Below are 19,328 nucleotides of genomic sequence, written 5' to 3'. Positions count from 1 at the left end.
AGGGAGCCTGTTTGCTGTTACCGACCAGCAGGTGTCACTATTGAGACACCAACGGGCTGCTCTTAGTGCAGGGAAGGCCCGGAAGCCTGTTTAACCTGGGAGCCCTTGGTAAATATTTGTTCATTAAATGACTAGTTACAATAAGTTGATTGTCAAGTGTGTTTTTTTTTTTTTTAAATTTAAAGATCGTTTCAGGGCTGTAATCCGTGGTTTTCCCCTCCATTCAGGTTAATAAAGCACACTAAACAGCTGCTAGAAGAGAATGAGGAGAAACTCTGCATTAAGGTCCTACAGACCCTCAGAGAAATGATGACCAAAGATAGAGGCTATGGAGAAAAGGTACTGCATTTTATTTTCATGTTAAAACTAGGTTTTGCTATTAAATTGAAGTGGAGTGGGAGCGGTTAGAAATCCACCTTAGTTCAGGCATATTCACTGAGGGGGTTAAATTTTTTTTTTTTTTAAAGCCATTTATCCTGCCCTGAAGGTAGCTAAATCATATGACTGTCTCCTTAAAGCCATATATACGTAGTTGTCTCTTACAGGCTGCTTGCCATACAATCTATAATCAGAAAAACAGCAACAGGAAGATTTTCCATATGTTTAAATTCCCAATGAGAATGCAAATGCCTCTTGTGTATCAAGGTGTGTGTTCCTGAACTTTGGGTTCCAGCTAAGCATACCTGTGGGTTTACTTGCTTCTTTCTGGTGAGATGTTACACAATCCTTCCAGTGTATGAAGAAACTGCCTCCAGTTCTAACTGGAATGAAGACGGACAAACATGTCACCTTTTCTAGTTGAGATTGGGAAATGGACCATCCCTAGGACATGAGACTTCTTAGCACATGCAGTGAGCAATGATGTACAGAGAACAGCCCTCACACCCCCGATTTTGGTCCAAGTGGGGTAAAAAGAGCCCCATTGCTCTTCCTTTCTGCCCCCAGCAAAAAAGCATGGGCCTGAGTTTAAATCTCACCAGTCTTCATTTGAAGGTAATAATGTTCATTGCCTTCAAGCCACTTCTGTCAGCATTTTCCTAGCGTGTAAATGTGCTGATATCACTGACTTGTCAAATACACAGTAACTCATTCATCTCTGTGAAGAAGCCTTGGTAATTAAATCACAGTCGTCCTCATCAAAAGGGATGGTGACAACCAGATTTTTGCAAGTGTAAAAGTGTGTCAGAATCTTGCTTTCTAACCTAAGCAACATCTGTCATTAATATTAGAGCAATTTAATGTGTGAGGGTCTTTGGATAAGAAAAAATAAAACAGAAAGGTATGCAGTCCTTTTTGTGGTATACATTTCTCCACTGCCCCCAAACCCAAGGCTTTTAAACGTCACTCTAAATTTGTACAATGTATAAATTAAAACTGGAATAAGTGTCGCTTAATTAGAAAATAAGTGTTTATAACTCATGAGGAATTTTGTATAGGAAACCTGCCAGAAAAGAGTTCATAAATATAAAAACAAAGAACACTGGTACAAGTGGGAAGTAATGAGATGACCAGTCCGTACAACACCTGTGTAGACAGCTAGGTAGGTCTTGCACTAAAAAAAGGGGGGGGTGGGCAGTGATAGAGAATACACTTAGCGAATAAGTAAGTAATAACCATTTATTCCACAAGATGTTTATTTTTCTTAAGGTGAGATTTAAGAAATGTTTTAAAAATATGACTCTAGTTATAGAAATTCACTCTCCGTAATACAATAAAATCCACCAAAGGGACTTTAACCAGCTGTGAATATATTAGCACCTCTGGGGCAGAGGACTTGATTTTAAAATGTGGAGCCCACAATTTTCTCTTCTTGAGAATATCTGTTTCTTTCTATACCCAAGGTACTTAAGGTAAACTCTGTGTCTCAGCTCCAGTGAATTTTTCAAGTTGTGATTATACTTTTATTTCTCTGAAGTTTTTCTTTTTATAACATGGAAAGTAGAAGTACTAGGAGTTGGTCGAGTGTTTGCTGCTGAACAGAAAAGTACACCGGGGTCTTTGGGGCCGCGTAGAGGTGTGCTTCCCTGCTCCCTTTCACTAACCAGTAGTGCCAACAGGGAGAACACCGTCACGGCCTCCGGGAGACAGCAGACCTGAGATGTTGTACCACTGCCTGTGAGAAAGCTCATGGAGAGTGACGGAGCCAGGGCTTCAAGAGGGCAGCAGATGGAGGTCACTATCAAAGAGTTATCAGAGTTGAGAAGAGGTTCTTAGGCTGTAGCTCAAATCCCTTTTCAGCTGGTGAAGAGATGAGTCATACCCTAGCAGATAGAGGCTGGGAGGCAGGATGACATTTCTCTCCAGTCTGATTGGAGCTGTCGTCCCCCTTGTTGAGAGTGAAAGTACTATAAGCAAGTATGGGAAATGCTCTACCACCAAGGAAGACCTTCTGGAAACCCGTGCTAGTCAGCAGCTCCTGACCGGCAGCACGTGTGTGCCAAGCTTCTGGCCCCAGGCTCTGACTGCTGGAAAAGGCTCCTTAACCATTCGCTTTAAAAGGGGGCGGAGGCTGTTAAACGATTTCTGTTTCTTCCAGTTTGGTTGTTGGTATCCACTCTGTCCAGTTTCACGAAGGCTTTTGGAAAATGCCTTTGACGGTGTGTTGGCTGCCCCTGTTTGACTAAAGAAGCGTGACGTATGGGACAGCCTGACTCTTTCAAGGGTGGAAGGAACCCAGACCCAAAGCAATAACCTTTCTTAGGCGAACCCGTGGGCATTAGTCAATAAAACAAATGAGGTGTCCTTTGGACTGCGTGCTTGGGACACAAGGGCAAGCGTGAATGCCGTTTCTGTCTTCTTGGCGCCATTTTTCTATTAGTTGCTTCTTAAGTGGAACTTGTCCCATGACTAACACCCTCCTGGGACATCCAGGGCTGTTCTCCTCCCTGCCCTCTCCTGAGCCTTCATGGTCATGGATCTGGTCCACTGGGCTCTGGTATCACCTGTGGTTTGCGTCAGGCCCTAGGAGTCAGATCCGTGAGAAGCCAGTGGTCAGTCCACTTGTCTTGGTTCATTGCCTGAGATGTGCCTATCCAAGAACTATGACATATGATGGAAAGGTAAGGGCTGGACAAAGAAGATGGTCACAGAATTTAATCATGATCATTTAGGAATTAAATAAGTCCTCTTTTACTATTGTGTCTCTAAAATGCAAAGGACCAGCCATATTTCCCAAAGAGTGGCAAATGTAAAATAAAGGAATATTTCAAAGGATCACCAAAATAACGATGGAATACATTTTTGTGTGATTCTTGTGTTTTTCTGTCCAATGTATTCAAAGTTAATCAACTTTAAAATCAGGACTTTGCAACCATTCTGTGTGTGCAGTGCCTACTAAACTCTGCTTTTAATTTACAGATTAAACCATTAAAAAAAATAACCTCCCGTAGCTAAATATCTCTGAAATTTAACCTGAATCTCTCTATAACTCGTAGAACATCTTTAAGCTCTTAGACCCTGCTTGAAAGGAAAGCGTAATTATTTTATATACTGGCTACTCTGTAATCTACTGTAGGATTTTTATTAAGCTACTTTTTATTTAAGTTATTAGTCACAGGGATTTGGAAAGAAATTCAGAGGCCGACAATTAATGTGAAAGTGTACCTCAATTTATTTAAAGTCCATTTTTTTCTTCTGAATAATAATAGCTGTTATACTACTAGAGAGTTTTTGACCTTAAGTAATGTCAGGGTTTTCATTTCATACGAATTGTCAGTCCCCTGTTAATTACTGGTGCTTCTTTTCTCTAGGTGAATAAACTATTAACATTTCCAGCTACCAGTGTTGCTAATAGGAGTTTAAATTTGCAAAATGTACTAAATGTTAATGAAACATAATATTTAGTACATTTTGTGGATCATCCATCTATCATCAAACAAGCATAATGGTGATTAGTGCTTTTGTTTTTTCTTTCTCTTGAACTTGATGCTAATAAATCATTTACTTGTTACTCCTATCACTTGGGTAGGCACTAATCACCTTAGGGGAAATCTGTTCTCTTTAATCATCAACAGTATCAGGATTCGGAGCTTCTGGGCTTGGTATATGTTGGTCTTACTACTTAAATTGAAGTTGGATCTGATTTAGTCCAGTGATAATTTGGACCGCAGACTCCCGCCTCCCCCACTGAATGGGAAGATGAGTCCAAAGAAAGAATTTTGTCCTAAGCTGAGTTGATCAGTGTTTAGCCTTTGACTCTACTCCTTGCCATCCTCTTCTGAAAGGACATGGTTCTTGATTGGGGAACTTGCCCTTGCCCACAGCTCAGTTCAAGGGTTCTCTCTACAAGAGCGTGCAAAGGTGCTGTCCTGGGCTCTTGGTTAAGTGACCTGCGAGGTTTGATACCTGGCATGTGAACAAAGGGTGGCAACACCCTGCCCGTTTGTTCCGGAGCAGAGCATTGCAGAGCAGATGTCAGGGTGAGGTGCGCCGGTGAGAACGCCTGCGCCTCTTAAGATGGTCATGATGCTTCAACCTGAGTCAGTGATAAGAATACAATGACAAAGTTTCTAACACTTAGCTCGCTCGTATTTCCTTTTCTAACATTTCCTTCTTTTTCTCCCCCCCCCTTTTTCTTTTCCAGCTGATTTCCATTGATGAGTTGGAAAATGCAGAGGTTCTAATTTCATTTTTTTTTAAATGTCCCATGGTGATGTTTCCATGACCCTCTGCCAGTGAACTCTGTGATCTGTCCCCTAGTCTCTGCAGCGTCTAGTATCTGACTTTGTGTAGTGTTGCCTCTGGGAGTGAGTCGAGTCCTTTGTGTTTGTGTTAGCATTTCCCATGAGTTTGTTTGCCATTTGTCTTTGGAGATCCCATCTGAGTCTAGATAAAGATTTTCTAAGCTGTGATAAGATTTCAATCCTTCACTGTCTAGAATCTCAACTGAATTTGTGGTTGACACTGGCTATTAACATATCTCTGAAACTGAGTGTTGATATTACCATGAGGAGCTTTTCTGTCCATATGTGAAGCACCCATGCAGAAAGAAATAACTACATTGGTATAGTGTGGAAGTAGTCAAAGAAAAACCAAACCACTGCTCTCTTGGCCTACATGTTGGAAGTGTTAAGTGTGAGGGGTCATATAAAATTTTATCAAAGTGCCGTGCAAATTCCACAGCCCTGGTTGAGACTTGCCAGCTGCTGGCTTGTGGTGGGATTAGGAATGTACAATATCCCTGGGTTCTCTTCTAGAAAAACCAACTAGAGATCAAGAAATTGAAATGTCATCTGATGGTTTCTATACTTATGTATCAAATTAGTTTCATTTACCCAGAATGACCCTGGAGACTGATGAGTGGCCATTGTGTTTGGGATTTGAGGGTGTCTTAAATATTTTCTCTCCTATGAATATTTTTCAACATTTCTTGCCATATCTGTAGGATGTGATACATGTTTGGTAAATGATAATAGAAAGGATTAATGAGGGGAATTAATGCATATAATTGAGGGAGTTTAATTGCTTAGTAAATTGAAGCAGACTGGAAAACACTTTTATCTGACTTTTAAAAATTAATTTTCTGGTCTACTTCTTTAAATATCTGTTCATTCTTTTGGTAGAACGATTAATACCTTATTTTGGTGGGATAGAGCTACCAAATAGAATATGAGGCCTGCTCTAATATCTACCACCATAATTTCAGAAATACTAAGAGGTGGTTCAGGTGTACCTAAGGAGAGTTTGAATCACGGACTTAAAACTGAAAGCGACACGAGCGCTTATGAATTTGGTCCAGTTCCCTCAGGAATGGAGCTCAGAGAGGTTAAGTGAGTGGTGTTAGCTCACACAGGTAGATAGCGGCTAAAGCAGAACTAGTACTGCTGGCTCAGCTGCTGGCCCGGGGCGCTTACTGTTCGGCCATGGTAGATTCTGTAAGTGTAGACTTTTCCTTAAATCGGTCAGCATGAACAGGTGATGAGTCCGTGCTGCTTTGGGATGGAGAGAGGGTGAGAAAAACAAAAGGTTGTACAGGGGTTTAACTACTTTAACTACAGTGATTTTTGCTCCTTCCTGTTTGGTCTTCTCTCTTCCGGGTTATTTGTATGCCAGCAGAACGTCTCATGCTGAATTTTCATATTGGCACCCTTCGACACTCTTGTTTCTCCCTAGAGTTGTAAATGCCTCTCTAATTTGAATTTTTCCTCTGAAATATTGAGGTTGAGTTTCTATTTGCTTAAAGACAAATTAAGCCAGGAAAGGAAAACCTTCCCTAATCGGAGTCTGCAGTGTTATTAATATACTGTTTTGCAGCATAGTAATCATTTGATGTGTTTGCTTTGCTCAAGATAGAACTTGGGTCTCCTGGCTGGGAGTTTACTGCTCGCTTATGGAAAGATTCCACAGTTGGAGCAGGTGTGTTTATAATTATCCACTAGGAAATAGAATACTGTCTGTTTATAAAAGAAGAATGTTCTGGCAGCCACTTGGATTCTTTGAAAATTCCCTGAGGAAGCAACTGTGGATCCCTTCTCCGTTGTTATCCCTGGCAACCCACAGAGCCCTGGAGCACCAACAGTGTCCCCAGGTCCTCAGCCTGTCAGATCTGGCCCTCTAAGCAGAGATGCCTGATTGGCCTTTATTATCCATGTCTGTTCTGGAAACAACCGCAGCTCCTGAAACCGCAGTTTCTCTCCCACCAAGCCTTTTGTCCATGTGTGTGGGTGAAAACCGGCAACCCACAGCTGGAGTTCTGCAGAAACTCCATTAAGAAACTTAATGAGAGTTCACGCTGGCCCGTGGTACGGGCAAGGCCTCCCACCTAAATTGCAGACCAGCACTTCAACCTTGAAACGTGCTGGGGAATAGCCCCTGAGCAGGGTACGGCATATCTGGAGAGCCATGGTCCCTAGATTGGGGAAGGACCACCACTCTTCAGTGACAAAGGCCTGTTGAGCATCGTGAGAGAGGAGATGTGCAGTGAACGGCTTGGGAAAAAAGCACAGCATCGTCCGAGTCTCTGTCTGTGCTCTGAGAAAAGAGGGTGAAGTGAGGACAGAATCAGAGTCCCTGCAAGAAAAGTGCATGGTGGGAGCCTTCCCAGCTGTCTTCTGGAGTAAAATTTCATTTGAAACCAGGAAAAGGAGGGTTTTCTTTCTTTTCTTTATTATTATTATTATCAGTTTTTGCAAATAGGCAGGGTCTCCATCCTTACCTCCTGATTTTACCTTTTCCCTAGGGGGCAGGGAGAGGGCGAATGAGGGGAGAAGCGTAGGGAGCTGCTTCCATTAGTGTCCATTCAGCTTATTCTTAAGTTTGTATCTCAACGAATTGTTACCTATAGACACACACAAATCAAGGTGGGGACTGTTTCTATCAGCCCAGAAAGTTCCCTCATCTACCCATTCTTGGCTTTAAACAGACACTGATGGCTGCTTGAGACATTCGTTCATGTGACTAATACCTGAGTGCCTGTTCCATCCCAGGCGCGTTGACTAGGGGAGTTGGGTCCAAATAGGCACAGTGTCTGCCCTTCTGGAGTTTACGGTTCTGTGGAGGTGACAGACGATAATCCAAATTAATGTTAAGTGACAGCCATCAACCATGAGAAATACAGGAAGGTGAAGCACTTGGGGTCATGAGACCGTGTAACTTAGAGACTTGTACCTGAGCAGGGAGGTCAGGTAACAGCTTAGGAGGTCAGGTCACACCGTGAGGACCACTGGCAGGTGAGCATGTTCGTTACTTTTCTAAACTGTAAATTTCTGGACTAAACAAAGGGATGATTTTGATGCAGCACTCCAACTTCAGGCCGAGGCGGTGGGCAGGACGGTAACCTACCTCATTTTCACGTGTGCGTCTTTGGAAAGGAGGGCGTGTTTAGAAAGTGTGTGCGGTAGCTCAGTGGACATGCTGCACTTCTTCCTATTTGAGATATGATCCCCATTTAATCACTGTCGCTTGGAACCCTGACCTCTGCAGAGCCACTGGTGGCAGCTGGCAACTTCAGCTCCTTGCATTGCAACAAAAAAGCAAGTGGGAGGATTGGTGTTACCGCTTGTTAGGGTGGCAGCAGCCTGCCTGTATCTGCCTATATATTGAGTCCTCAGCTTCTGCCACCGAGAACTGCGTCTGCAAGCAAAGGAGGCCACTGCCAGTAAAATTCAGAGGGGGGGGGGGGGGGTAGAAAACAGAGAAGAGAAACCCAAGAATTATTCAATTTCACCTTAAGGGGGCGTTCTCATGACATCCAACCCAGGGTGGAGGTGTCCTACTTTTTTACATTGCTGTGAACTGCTGGGTTGGGCACCTGCCAACATTCAGGCGGCAGTTACATAAGAGCTTCTTTTTTTCCTGGAATTTAGGCTCGCTGCTGATGTGTGACCTTCAGCAGTAATTGCCAATAAATGCAGCGGGGCTGTTTACTGTTAGACACTGGCAGCCATAGAGCAAGTGGGCTCAAGTCGGAGCATACAGGAGCTATTGCAGAATCTGGGGAAGTTTTGTTTTCTTTCTCTTTTTTCCTTTTTTTTTAAATGCTGAGATGATTCCATAATGACAGAAGTTGTATAATTCAGTCAAGTCAGAATGTGGTTTTTGAAAATGAATTTTACTTTTGGGTTCCAGTGATCTTGTTCTATAAGATACAGGTGAAACTTCATCATTGGAACTAGAGAATGTGTATTTCTTACTTTGTTTCTAAAAAAAATGCCATTAGTAAACGGCATTGTGTTAGCAAATGTGAAGGTTTAAAATTGCCCTGCTAAAACGTTAGGTAACTTCTATTTTAGCTCAATTTTCTTTCAGGCATTCTGTTCTCTTAATGTGGGTTTTCAAAAGCTCATGAAGGCCAGGACCCAGCAAACATATTTGCGAGGCCATTCGCTGTTTGTTTATTTTTTCCCTTCTCAGAGATGGAGTGGGTGAAAGGAACTGAAGGCTGATTCAGGGGATTGGAGATGGTAAATTCTCTTTGCTGTGCTGATAATTAGATCTATAGTACAGTCTCATTTCTTGAACTGTATTCAACCTCTGCTAGGGGTGGCCCATGGAAGGAGACATCTTATTTCAAAGGAAAATTCTAGAAGCCCAGGGGAGAAGGATTCATGTTGATGGCAGCAGGAAACAGTGTGTTTTAAGTGGCTCTGCTCTGTGTTGGCCTGTAAGAGGCACACATGAAACGGATGTGTATATGTATGTACGTACGATATGGATGTATGTGAGGATGTGCCGTTGTACACACACCACAAATAGGAACCCTCAGAAGTCTGTGGGGTTTTTTTTAAGAATGGCAAAGTATAATTTCCTTCATTTGTAGTAGAAATCCATCCCCGGATAAAATGTTAGGTACATTATGTATAGAAAGCAAGTGTTTCAGCATCTTATCTGCACGAATCTAGTTACTACTCAAGTGCCGTAGTTACGATGACCTGATTCGTGGCCTCATCTGGGAAGGACACTTGGGATTCTGGACCTTGAGGTTCATTTTGAATTTCTGTTTCAAAGCCAGTCATTTGAAATCTTTTTCCTGTGAAGTTTGATTTTGCTGACCTTGTCTAAAAGCGCTGAGAAGACGTAAGATCCAAGAAGAAATATGCAGAGGCAATAGAGGGCAATAGTTGGTTCCCAAGTTCAAAACCAGGCAGCATCGGACCACTGCCAGTCACCTGTTCATTTGGGGAGACTTCGCCTTGACTGGAGGTGTCAGCATCTGATTATAGTGACCGATCCTGAGATGAGGTGATGAAAGACAAGACCTGGGGAATGCAGAAATACTCATTTTCTCAGAAGAGTCTCCCTTACTATGTGGTCACTGAGAATTACCTTTCATGTAAAAAAAAAAGTTACTTTGATAATAAAAATATGTTGAGAAAATCATTTCATTCTTTTGCCAAAATTATCTTTTGCTTTGGATAATATATATTGTATTTATGTAGCTGTTATCTGATTTGAACATACATAGCTTATTAATATGCTTATCTTTTTCAAAAGTGTGGCTTACTGCCATGAAAGAGCCTATCCTCCCAGAAATACAGGTGAAATCCTCATAGGAAGCAGTGCTGGTAAAGGCCATTGGTTATTTTACCAAATTATACGCCAGGCTTGGTTTGGCCTTTTCGATGCCTGAAATCATTTTATGTCCTATTGTGCTGTATTATTTAGAGAACTTGCCTGTTAGATATTTACGGAATGAAGTTTACTGAAAATATACCAAGCATTACTTAATGTTTTAGTTGGAAAGGAATCCTAAATAATAAGCTCAAGTCTCCTTGAACTACAGGTCAGGAAGTGGAAGCCCAGAGAGGTTCAGCGCCTGCATGAGCCACGGTCGCATGATACCTGTCCACTGCTGTCAGTTTTTCTATTCTGTTTCCTGAATGGATAGCGTTAAAAAATTGTCCTCTGTTTAAATAGTGATTCCTGAAGCAGCAAAAAATTTTCTGTTGTCTCAAAAGTCTTTCTGTAATGTTCTAGGGAAAAGATCAGTAACTGTAATTTTTGTTCGAAAAATTAAACGAAAACTAACATGACAGCAGTTGAGGGAGGCAATAGAGTGTCAGTATAATCATAAAACATATCAGAAACGACTGATCTCTGAGTGTGTATACTACCCATGAACATTCCGAAAGAATTCAAGGTGCTTCTTTGGACAAAGAGATCTCAGACAAGAGAATTTTAAAAAGACGCGCTACTTCCTTCCATTCCGTCTTCTTCTTTTTCTTTAACTTTTATTTTGATGGGCAAGGGAGTAAGAGGATAGCTCTGTAGTTTCCTACAGTCAATCCCTGCCTATAATTCTTTTGTTCTGATCATACAGAATCAGTATAAAGGATATGTTGGTGAAATGTGGCCAAAGCCAATTGTAAAAGATAGTACTTTTCCCATCTGTATCTCTGACTGCTCTAAAATGCATGGGAAGTTGCTTTAGTTCTACTTTTTCTTATGTGTCCTTTTTGCACTAAGAGCAGATGGCACGAGTGTTTGCACAGTTCTAATTCTTTAGCCTAAAGCATACAGGATGTAAGGATAGAGTTAAAGTGCGTTCTTGGATCGTGATATTGTTTATATTATCTGGAAAACACATACGCCTGAGCTCTGGTTTTATTTTCCTCACCACACTCAAGTCCTTGCTACCACTCTGTGCTTCCCGACCCCAACAGGAAGCGAAGCACGTCGGAGGGAAATTTTCTCCCTGAGGCTAGTGGAGCTGCACTCAGGTCTGAAAGCTCTTCTGTCCGGAATCCAGTGAGCAACTCCCCACCTATGCCTCCTTGTCCTTCTTAAATTAGTTTAATCTTTGTACTTAAAGAGAGCCCCTGTATCTTTACTTCATTTTACCTGTTGGCAAATAGAAAAAAAAAAAAAAAAAGAGAAATCATTAGGTTACATAGTAACAGTCTTATATGAAGAGCATTTTTTTCTATCTTGGGGATCAAACCATGAAAAGGGGTATCAAGTGTTGAGCTGGGTTGAGACCCCGCCAGATTTCACAGCTTCCAGCCTCCCCACCTCGTGCTTTCAGCACCTGTGCTGGCTCACACCTGACAGCCAGGCTTTGGCCTCCCGGGAGGTGTGCTGTGTCGCTGGAGTCCCGCCGAAGGAGGCCAAGGTCACTGAGTTGCAGCGTGAGCCTTGGCTTCGTTCCATGGCCCCAGACCGCACCTTGAAGCAGCCAGCCGTGCCCGGTGCGTGACTTTGGTCCCGGGCAGCCCAGGGTGGGGTCTGGCGGTTACATCTGATGTCAGTCCCTCCTCCAAGCACGTGCCCTCCGGGGCACAGATTCGTGGTGCTGCTGCCACGTGCACCCTCGCAATTGCCTTTCATTTTCCTCGGGGCCATCATCTTGTCTCTCAGGTATGGGTTGGGTGTAATGAAGTTGAGGGGCAGTCAGAGGAGTGGGCTGTCTACATGGAATGGTGGGGGTGGCTCCGGGGACCCCAGGCCCTGGAGCCCTGAGGGAAGTACGTGGAGGGGCGAGTGACCAGCCAGGTAACCCTGCAGCCAGGAGCCTTCCTGTGTCCTCCCAGAGCTGCTGGAGCAGAGAGGCTTTTTCAGTCCCTAAGCTGGAGCCTCGGGTCTTACCCTCTGATTCAGGGCCGGGATGTGGGGAAAGGAGAGACCCAGGAGGACGTACCTGCCCACGGAAGAAGCTTGTCATGGGCGAGTGGTGGTACAGACTTTGCAAGGGCCTCGGGACTCCGGGGAGGGGGCTGCACCTGAGGCCCCTGTTGTCATTACGCACACACTTCTCCCCTCCCTGAGCCTCCGTGGGGATACGCTGTATCACTTTTCCTCTCTGTGGACGAACAAAACATAGATGTGCAGTAGTTCTTCCTTTGACATCGTTTTTGGTTTTTTTTTTTAAGGCATACTTCCTTCTTGATCAGTGGTAGACTTTTTTCTTACCTTAATTTAAATCTGTTTTCCCATCTCAGGCCAGTTGTCTCTCCCAACACAAGCACATTCAGTTCAGTTCAAAAGGGAGGGTGTCTCCTGCCCTCAGTGGCTGAAGCCCCTTTCAGTGGATGTGGCAGCTCTGTCACCTCATCATTGATCTTGCCCTCCATGTTTCGTCCTTGAGTGTTGGTCTCTGGACTTTTCGCGGCCCATGAGATGCACATGCTGTAACTAACATGCTTCATTTTACTCCCAACTAGCTGCCCCAAACTCCGGCTCCTGAGAACTCCACCGAGGTGTGTGCTGCTCACCTGTATTTGCAGCGCCAGCAAATTCGGGTGCTTGTCAGTGTTCCTGGTTGAGTGTGTGAGTTGTTCTGGGGAAATGTCTGTCCCGCTGGTAGGTGCAAGGAGGGAAATCTCTTGTCTGCCTGGGGCCTGATCATTGCTGTAATCGGGTGGCTCTTGGTATAGAAAGAAACTTCTTAGTTGCTGGAGCTTAAACCACAGGGTCCTGCAGGTGAGGGCACGTGACTGTCCAAAGGTTTTCACACAAAACCGTTCATCTCTGTCTTGAAATGTTCAGTTGAGAAATGCTGGAACGTCCAGGCCTTTCTGCTGTGACACAAAATAGAACTCTTGGTTCTGCGCAGAGATGAAGGGAATTTGAAGTTCTGGATAATAATGTATAGTTTTGGTGAAGCTGCTGATAAAGTTGTAGTTTCACAGCGCACTGTTTCTGTTCTTCCTGTCGCTAACTCAGCTTGCTAAATGAGGGACTGGAATTAATTAAGACATCTAAAGTTATAGAGAAGCTTTTTGGGGAGGCATATTTCCAAGGATCAAAATTTACTTTCAGAAACAGTTATAGAATCACAGGAGTCAAAGCTAAAATGAAGTGTAGTTTATCTGAAAGGAGATCTTAGAAATGAAACAGATTATCAAATAGCTGAGTTCCAGTGGGGATGCTTTGGAACGATCATTCTCTAATATTCTAATCAGAGGCTCTTCAGCATCAGTAGCTTGATTAGAATGCCGTGTGCTGGTGGCTGGGGAGTGCTGAGGTCTCATGTATGTGTCTGCTTGGGAGTGTATGCATTGATGTCCTCACGCATGTGCTGTGCAGTAATGCATGTGTGAGTCATGTAAGGACCTGCCCGGTTGAGTCTTGCATCATGACCCCTTTTGGGTTCATGTAAATGTACCTAACATTCAAGTTCCTTTTCATAATCTGTGCAAAAAATAATATTGGCCAAACGTATTAGTCATGTGCCTGTTCATCTTAAACAGTGCCCGAGGGTCGGGGATGGGCGCATTGTTAAGCGGCATCCGAAGTAATGGAGCGTTGGTATCTGTCTGGGGAAAGCCTCACACAGGCCTGTGTTCCTTCTGTGTCAGTCTTCGCTATGTACGCATGCTCCGTGTATTTTATTTGTGGCTGATCCTGAAGATGGGAGTGTCTCCCTAGTGTTGTACGTACTTAAATGGAATTTCTGCCTGCTTAGCAGGAGGTTGAACCGAGTCCACCCCTGAGGCAACTGGAGGACCATAAAAGGGTACGTAGTCCTGGGTGTTGGGAGCTAATGACCACAGCACTGTCCACAGCCACAGGCTGTGACTTAAAGACGGATGGTGGTGGTGGTGGTTGTCATTGTCATAGCATTAATTGGCTCAGGACCAATCACAGCCATTTACAGAAGTGAAACTGACTGGTGATTCTGCCCATAAACTACCTGTTCGCGCACTACACCCAGCCGGTCCCCGAATAACGACCAAGTCAGCTTTTCACATCCTCTCTTCTTCTCCTGGAGTGGCTTTTTCCTTAAGTGTAGCCTTAAAAACAAATTTTTTTTTCTATAAGTAACGGATGATCATCATGGGTAAAGTATAATAAACAAAACAAGTATAATGGAAAAAATGTTCATAATTATACTACCTAGCTATAAAAGCTGCTCTTGATTTAATATTTTCTTCTGCCCCCCTTTTTGCACACGTGAGGATGGGTGGCAACACACGCAGATACACTTTCATTGTCATTGGGGTTCTTCCAAGTGTATAACTTTTCTTCCCTGCTTTTGTCCTTTAATATATCTAAGCATTTTCTTGGATAGTCTTTGAAAGTTAACAACTGGCTAAAGTTCCACAAATTAACGAGTACTTTGTAATGTTTTCCTTTGATGAGGAACTGGACAAGTGTGTACATATGTGTATAGATTCAAAAAAGGGGAATTTCTAGGCCAAAGGGTAGATTCTTCCTTAAGATGCTGATTGTGCATTGCTAAACCATTTCCTAGAAGGCCACGTATATCGTTAGCATGCTGACCATTGATTGCATGTTACCCATTTCTGGAAAATACCAGATATCCTGGTTTTCTGGGTGCCTATCGTATGCCGATCCCTAGGCTAAGACTTTTACACGTGTTAACGCGTAAATGTTTATAAATGCTGCTGTTGACCTGCCAAGAGAGCCTTCCCCTCCATTTCACAAGTCACAGGGTTAGGAAATGGGCAGTCGTGGCGAATACTGCCCTGAAAGCGTGTTCACCAGTGTCCTGGAGAATGTGCGTCTGAGATGAGTGGGTGCCCGGGGCACCTTTGTTCTGCTCACGTGCTTTCAGTCCCTGCCTCAGTCCCAGCACATCTCGAGTCCTTTCCTATTTCTTGCGATTGTGCTTTCTCAGACTATGACCAAAGAAGCTCTTCTAGGAAGTTGGCACTCAGCCCTTCCCCACCAGCTTCCAGTGTCTCCTGCCGTTCATTGATCAAGGGCACCTTGCATTCCTGTTTTTTCCATCCTTGCCTGTCCTTCAAGCATTGTCCTGGGTCTTAGAAGTAGCTGGTAAAGGCACATAGCTGTCTCTCATGCCCTAAGTTTGATTTGCTCCAGTGCATGAGCTTTGGAATTAGAAACCGGTTCAAGCCTGCCTTTGCCAGGCCCTCGCTGTGTGATTTGGGGCACATGATTTAACCTCAGTTTCTCCTGCTGTAGAATGCGGGTAATAGTCTCCATCCCTTATGACTGCTCTCCAGGGCTGTGCCCTTGAAGCACTTAGCAGAGCGGCTGGACTCTGAGAAGGGATATTAATGATCATGGTCGCCTTGCACACTGAGACACAGCAGTGATTTGACAGACAACCGGAGTAGGAAAACGAAGGTATTTTTAAATCAAGGTGCTGCCTTAGTGCTGACTAAGGTGTGAGAGGCTCACTGCTCATGTGAGAGGGTAATCTTTCCTGAAGCACCTGATTTTTAAGCGGCTGGAACCTGGGAGCCCAAAGGTCACTTTTCCTCTCCTTTGCGACCTTAACTCTTAGTGCTGTGTTCAACGCTGGGCTCTATTCCCACACAGTTCATTAGCCACGAGTTTCATTGACGGAATGAAACGCGTTTGAACGGACTTGCAAGGCAGGAGTCTGTTTTCTTGACTCCGCATCACTGACCTGCCTTTTTCACCATTTTCACCTGACACTTAACTGCACATGAAACCCTTTGCCTTTGTCTTTTCTCAGTCTTAGGTAATCATGTGTGTGGAATGTAGAACTTTTTTTTACCAGAGACAAACATCTGATATTGGTTTGCATGCTGTAGGTATAAACTGCTGGGGGAAAACTAGTATTCTTTTTGAAGAAAAGGCTGCATGGCCAAATATGAGAGCTGGGAAAGTGATGTTTTTTGGGAAGTGACTTTTTTTTCCTTCTCTGCAATCAGCTTTCTCAGCCCAGTACGCCGTGAACAGCTTCGTGCTGTTGAGTAATTTATATCAAGATGATTAGGAAGGCTTTTCTCTGCAGATTTTAATTTTTCCTAAATTAAACCACGAGCTCAGAAAAACAGAATTTTCCTTGAACCTAAGTTTTCACACTAAGGATTTGCATCACTTTTAATAATGCTTCTGCATTTTCTCTTTCTGTCCCTTTTTTTTACCTAAAATTTCCAGTCTTTATTCTTTCAGAAAGGGAATGAATCTCATCTTGTTTTTTCGTTTTTTTGTTTTTTAAAAAAAAGCAAATCCCACGTGTTCTCTTTTTTCCCCTTTGCCTTAAAATTTATTTTTTGTGGAGTGAAGGTGAGGTGCATGTGTGCCAAAAACCGTACAATTAAGAGGGAAAAAATTAAAAGTTTGTAGGGTGGAGCGTGTGTGTGTGTGTTTTCCATAATGAACACATTTCATGATATCCTCTTATGGGGGAAAAGGTACCATTTGATGCGTTGGTTGCTATGGTAACTGCTAGGGTTTGTCTGTGCAAGGAGAGGCAAAATGGTAATGTGAGATCCCTTTGGAACTTTAGTTGGCATCCAGGCTGCATAAATGTGAAGTTCCTGTTCCTGGAGTCCACGTGTTCCCGGACGGCATATGCTCCTTTCTCTACTTCCTGCTTCCTTGATGGCAGACTGACCTGGGTCTTGCTGATGAGACCCTCACAACCCCGAGGAGCGGAAACTCTGAGCCACTCCAGTCCTAGGTGGAATCGTAGTGTGAAGCCTCTGGTTGAGTCTTCCCTTAAAGGGTGCATGTTTGTTGGCTGGTGACAGTCACCCTGCCTTTGACCATTCAACCCTGTGCTCTTCCAGGTTCTTGCCACAGTGGCAATGTTGGCTGTTCTCTGTGGCTGCAGCGTACAGGTCTCAGATCAGCCATTTACCTCTCAAACAGTGTTCTTGTGGTGCCCAAGAGGATCCCATAGAAAACCGGGATGGTTTCCTGCCAACCCTCCGTTCTGGGGGAGCTCAGAGTTTGTATCTTCAGAAACAAAATCAAGTAGATGCATCATTGTGTTGACAGAGGGAAATGGTATTTAGTGTACTGTTACATTCAATGTGGCGGTAGCCTTGCCTTTCCCCCTTTTCTTTCTTAGTCAGCTTTCTTGACCATTCCTTTGAAATATGTGTTTCTCTTGTGAAGTCAGCCTTTCAAAATCACCATGCTCTCCATGACTGCTTTGGAAAGCGTTGATAACGTTTGTTCTGGTGCAAAGCTATATCTTTATACAAAAATGTGGTTTCCTAAGCCATTAAAGAATATTATACTGAAAACAGCTTACTTTGAAAGTATTTTTAAAGATCACAAATAGCTTCTTCACTGAAAGTACTCTTGGAATCTTGAATTTACTGGTGGTCAAAGTACGAAATGAGTTTCATGTCCTAGTTACAGGCATTCTCCCTTGCTTAACTACGACGAGAGACGTATTTGTGGATGGAATGGAGAGAGGAAAATTGAGATTTCTTTTCATGCCTGAACTTTCATTTAAAAATCAGGACTGCCTTCCCCCCTTCTCTCTCTCCTGTTTACCCCATCTCTCCATTTTTCCCTGGAGTCTGACCAGCAGCATGCGTTTAACAAAGGAGAAAAGCCAGGCTGTGTAGCCCTGGGACCTCACATCATTTTGACAGTTGAACTAAAGGTTTCTGTGCCTTGGTCCTTCTTCCCTGGTCCTGCCTCCCCACCACCCTTAGGACACTCTTCTCCCTCCCATCTTGTTTTGCAAACACCCTCCTTGAAGTCTCCAGGCCTGCTCTTAGAGCCTCTCAACAAATCACTTTAAGCTCCACTGGCTCCCGTTACAGTGGCAGGTCTCTTCAGAAGAACTCCTGTGTCTCTATCTTAGAGACTTGCTGTATTGCAGCACCTCTTCTCTCTGCTAGACTTCCCACTTACCTCTCAGTGACGTGCCAGAGGAACTCCAGGACTTAAGGGTCCAGGGGAAATCCATATATCCTGTAACTGGTAGAAACTTCCAGATTGGGAGGTGGTCTGGGAGTCCCTCAGCAAGACTGCACGAGGAGTAGAGCCGAGAATAAATCCCACTGCTTTGTGCTGCTTTACCAATGTGCGTAGTATTTGAGAATAAGTCAAGGTTGTGTTTTTGGTTAGGATTTTTTGTTTTTTTTTCTTTTTTGGTTGGAATCGCGGCAGTTTGTTATATCCCCTGCCCAGGAGTCCTTTGATATTTATGTATATTTTTAAGTTTTTATCATGGAAATGTTTAAAAATATCCAAAATACATATTTTGAAGAGTTTCAAGAACCCTCATTCATAACTCAGCTTCTATGACTATCAACTCAGGCCCACTCTTGTCTCATTTATACCCAGCTAGTACCCTCCTCCCATATTACTTCAAAGCAAATCCCAAATGTCACTTTGTCCATGCGGCCTATTTTTTGATTGATATATCTGATCTCTGCCAGAAATTTATTTTCTGTTGCATTATTTTTTCTTCACTATGTGGCCCATTGACTGTTTCTGTAAGAAAGGCTTACTTTCAGCTTATTGTTTTGTTTACTCTATTACTCTGATAGGTTGAGATTTTCTTTGGACCTTGGGATGAATGCTCTGGTTGGAGTAACATTTTCATATTGCTGTGGGGAAGATGACCTGTGAATTTTTCAATTTGTCTGAATTTTATTGGCTTATCCCAAAGGGATTTTCTCTTGTTTTGTTTTGTTTTTTGTTACTCTTAGTTACCCTCCGAGATTAATGTTCTGTCTTTATCACCGTGTGAGAGAGTACTTTCAGATATTTCATATTTTAGATTGATGCTTTTTTATGATGTGGTTTCCTGAGAAAACACTGAAGAAGTTAACTTCAGAGTTGCCAAATGCTCTTATTAATAATTTATTTTTTCACTGAGTGAGACTGAGCCAGTTATAACTGAGTACCTCTGTGTTGTTTTTTTTTAATATTAGTAGCTCAGTCATGCATTAAATTCAGAACCTGATTTCATTATCCTGTTTGAATTAAGGGTGAGGCCCTCAGGCAGATTTTGGTCAACCGTTACTATGGAAACATCAGACCTTCAGGAAGAAGAGAGAGCCTTACCAGCTTTGGCAATGGCCCGCTGTCACCAGGAGGACCCGGCAAGCCCGGGGGAGGAGGTAGGCCACGTGGGGTGCTAATTAGCTGCACGTGTGAACTGAGTGTGCCACGCAAGAGCTGCATGTTTCTGATTAGCAGGTTGGACCTCTAACAGATGCATTTGGGTTGCAAGTGTATTA

At 43.3% G+C, this 19,328-nt stretch overlaps 1 protein-coding gene across 1 annotated transcript in view; it reads left to right on the top strand.

The window, feature by feature from the left end:
• Positions 1-19,328, top strand: part of ITPR1 (inositol 1,4,5-trisphosphate receptor type 1) — a 318,686-nt gene that overhangs the window by 195,725 nt on the left and 103,633 nt on the right. The window contains exons 38-39 of the mRNA XM_082847216.1: positions 228-339; positions 19,076-19,208. Of these exons, the coding sequence (XP_082703342.1) occupies positions 228-339; positions 19,076-19,208 (245 nt within the window). The remainder of the gene's footprint in view (positions 1-227; positions 340-19,075; positions 19,209-19,328) is intronic.

This window comes from Leucopleurus acutus (assembly GCF_964270905.1).
Source record: "Leucopleurus acutus genome assembly, chromosome: 10".
NCBI lineage: Eukaryota > Metazoa > Chordata > Mammalia > Artiodactyla > Delphinidae > Leucopleurus > Leucopleurus acutus.
Note: the sequence above shows the minus strand (reverse complement) of the source record. Positions and strands in the feature narration are given on the sequence as shown.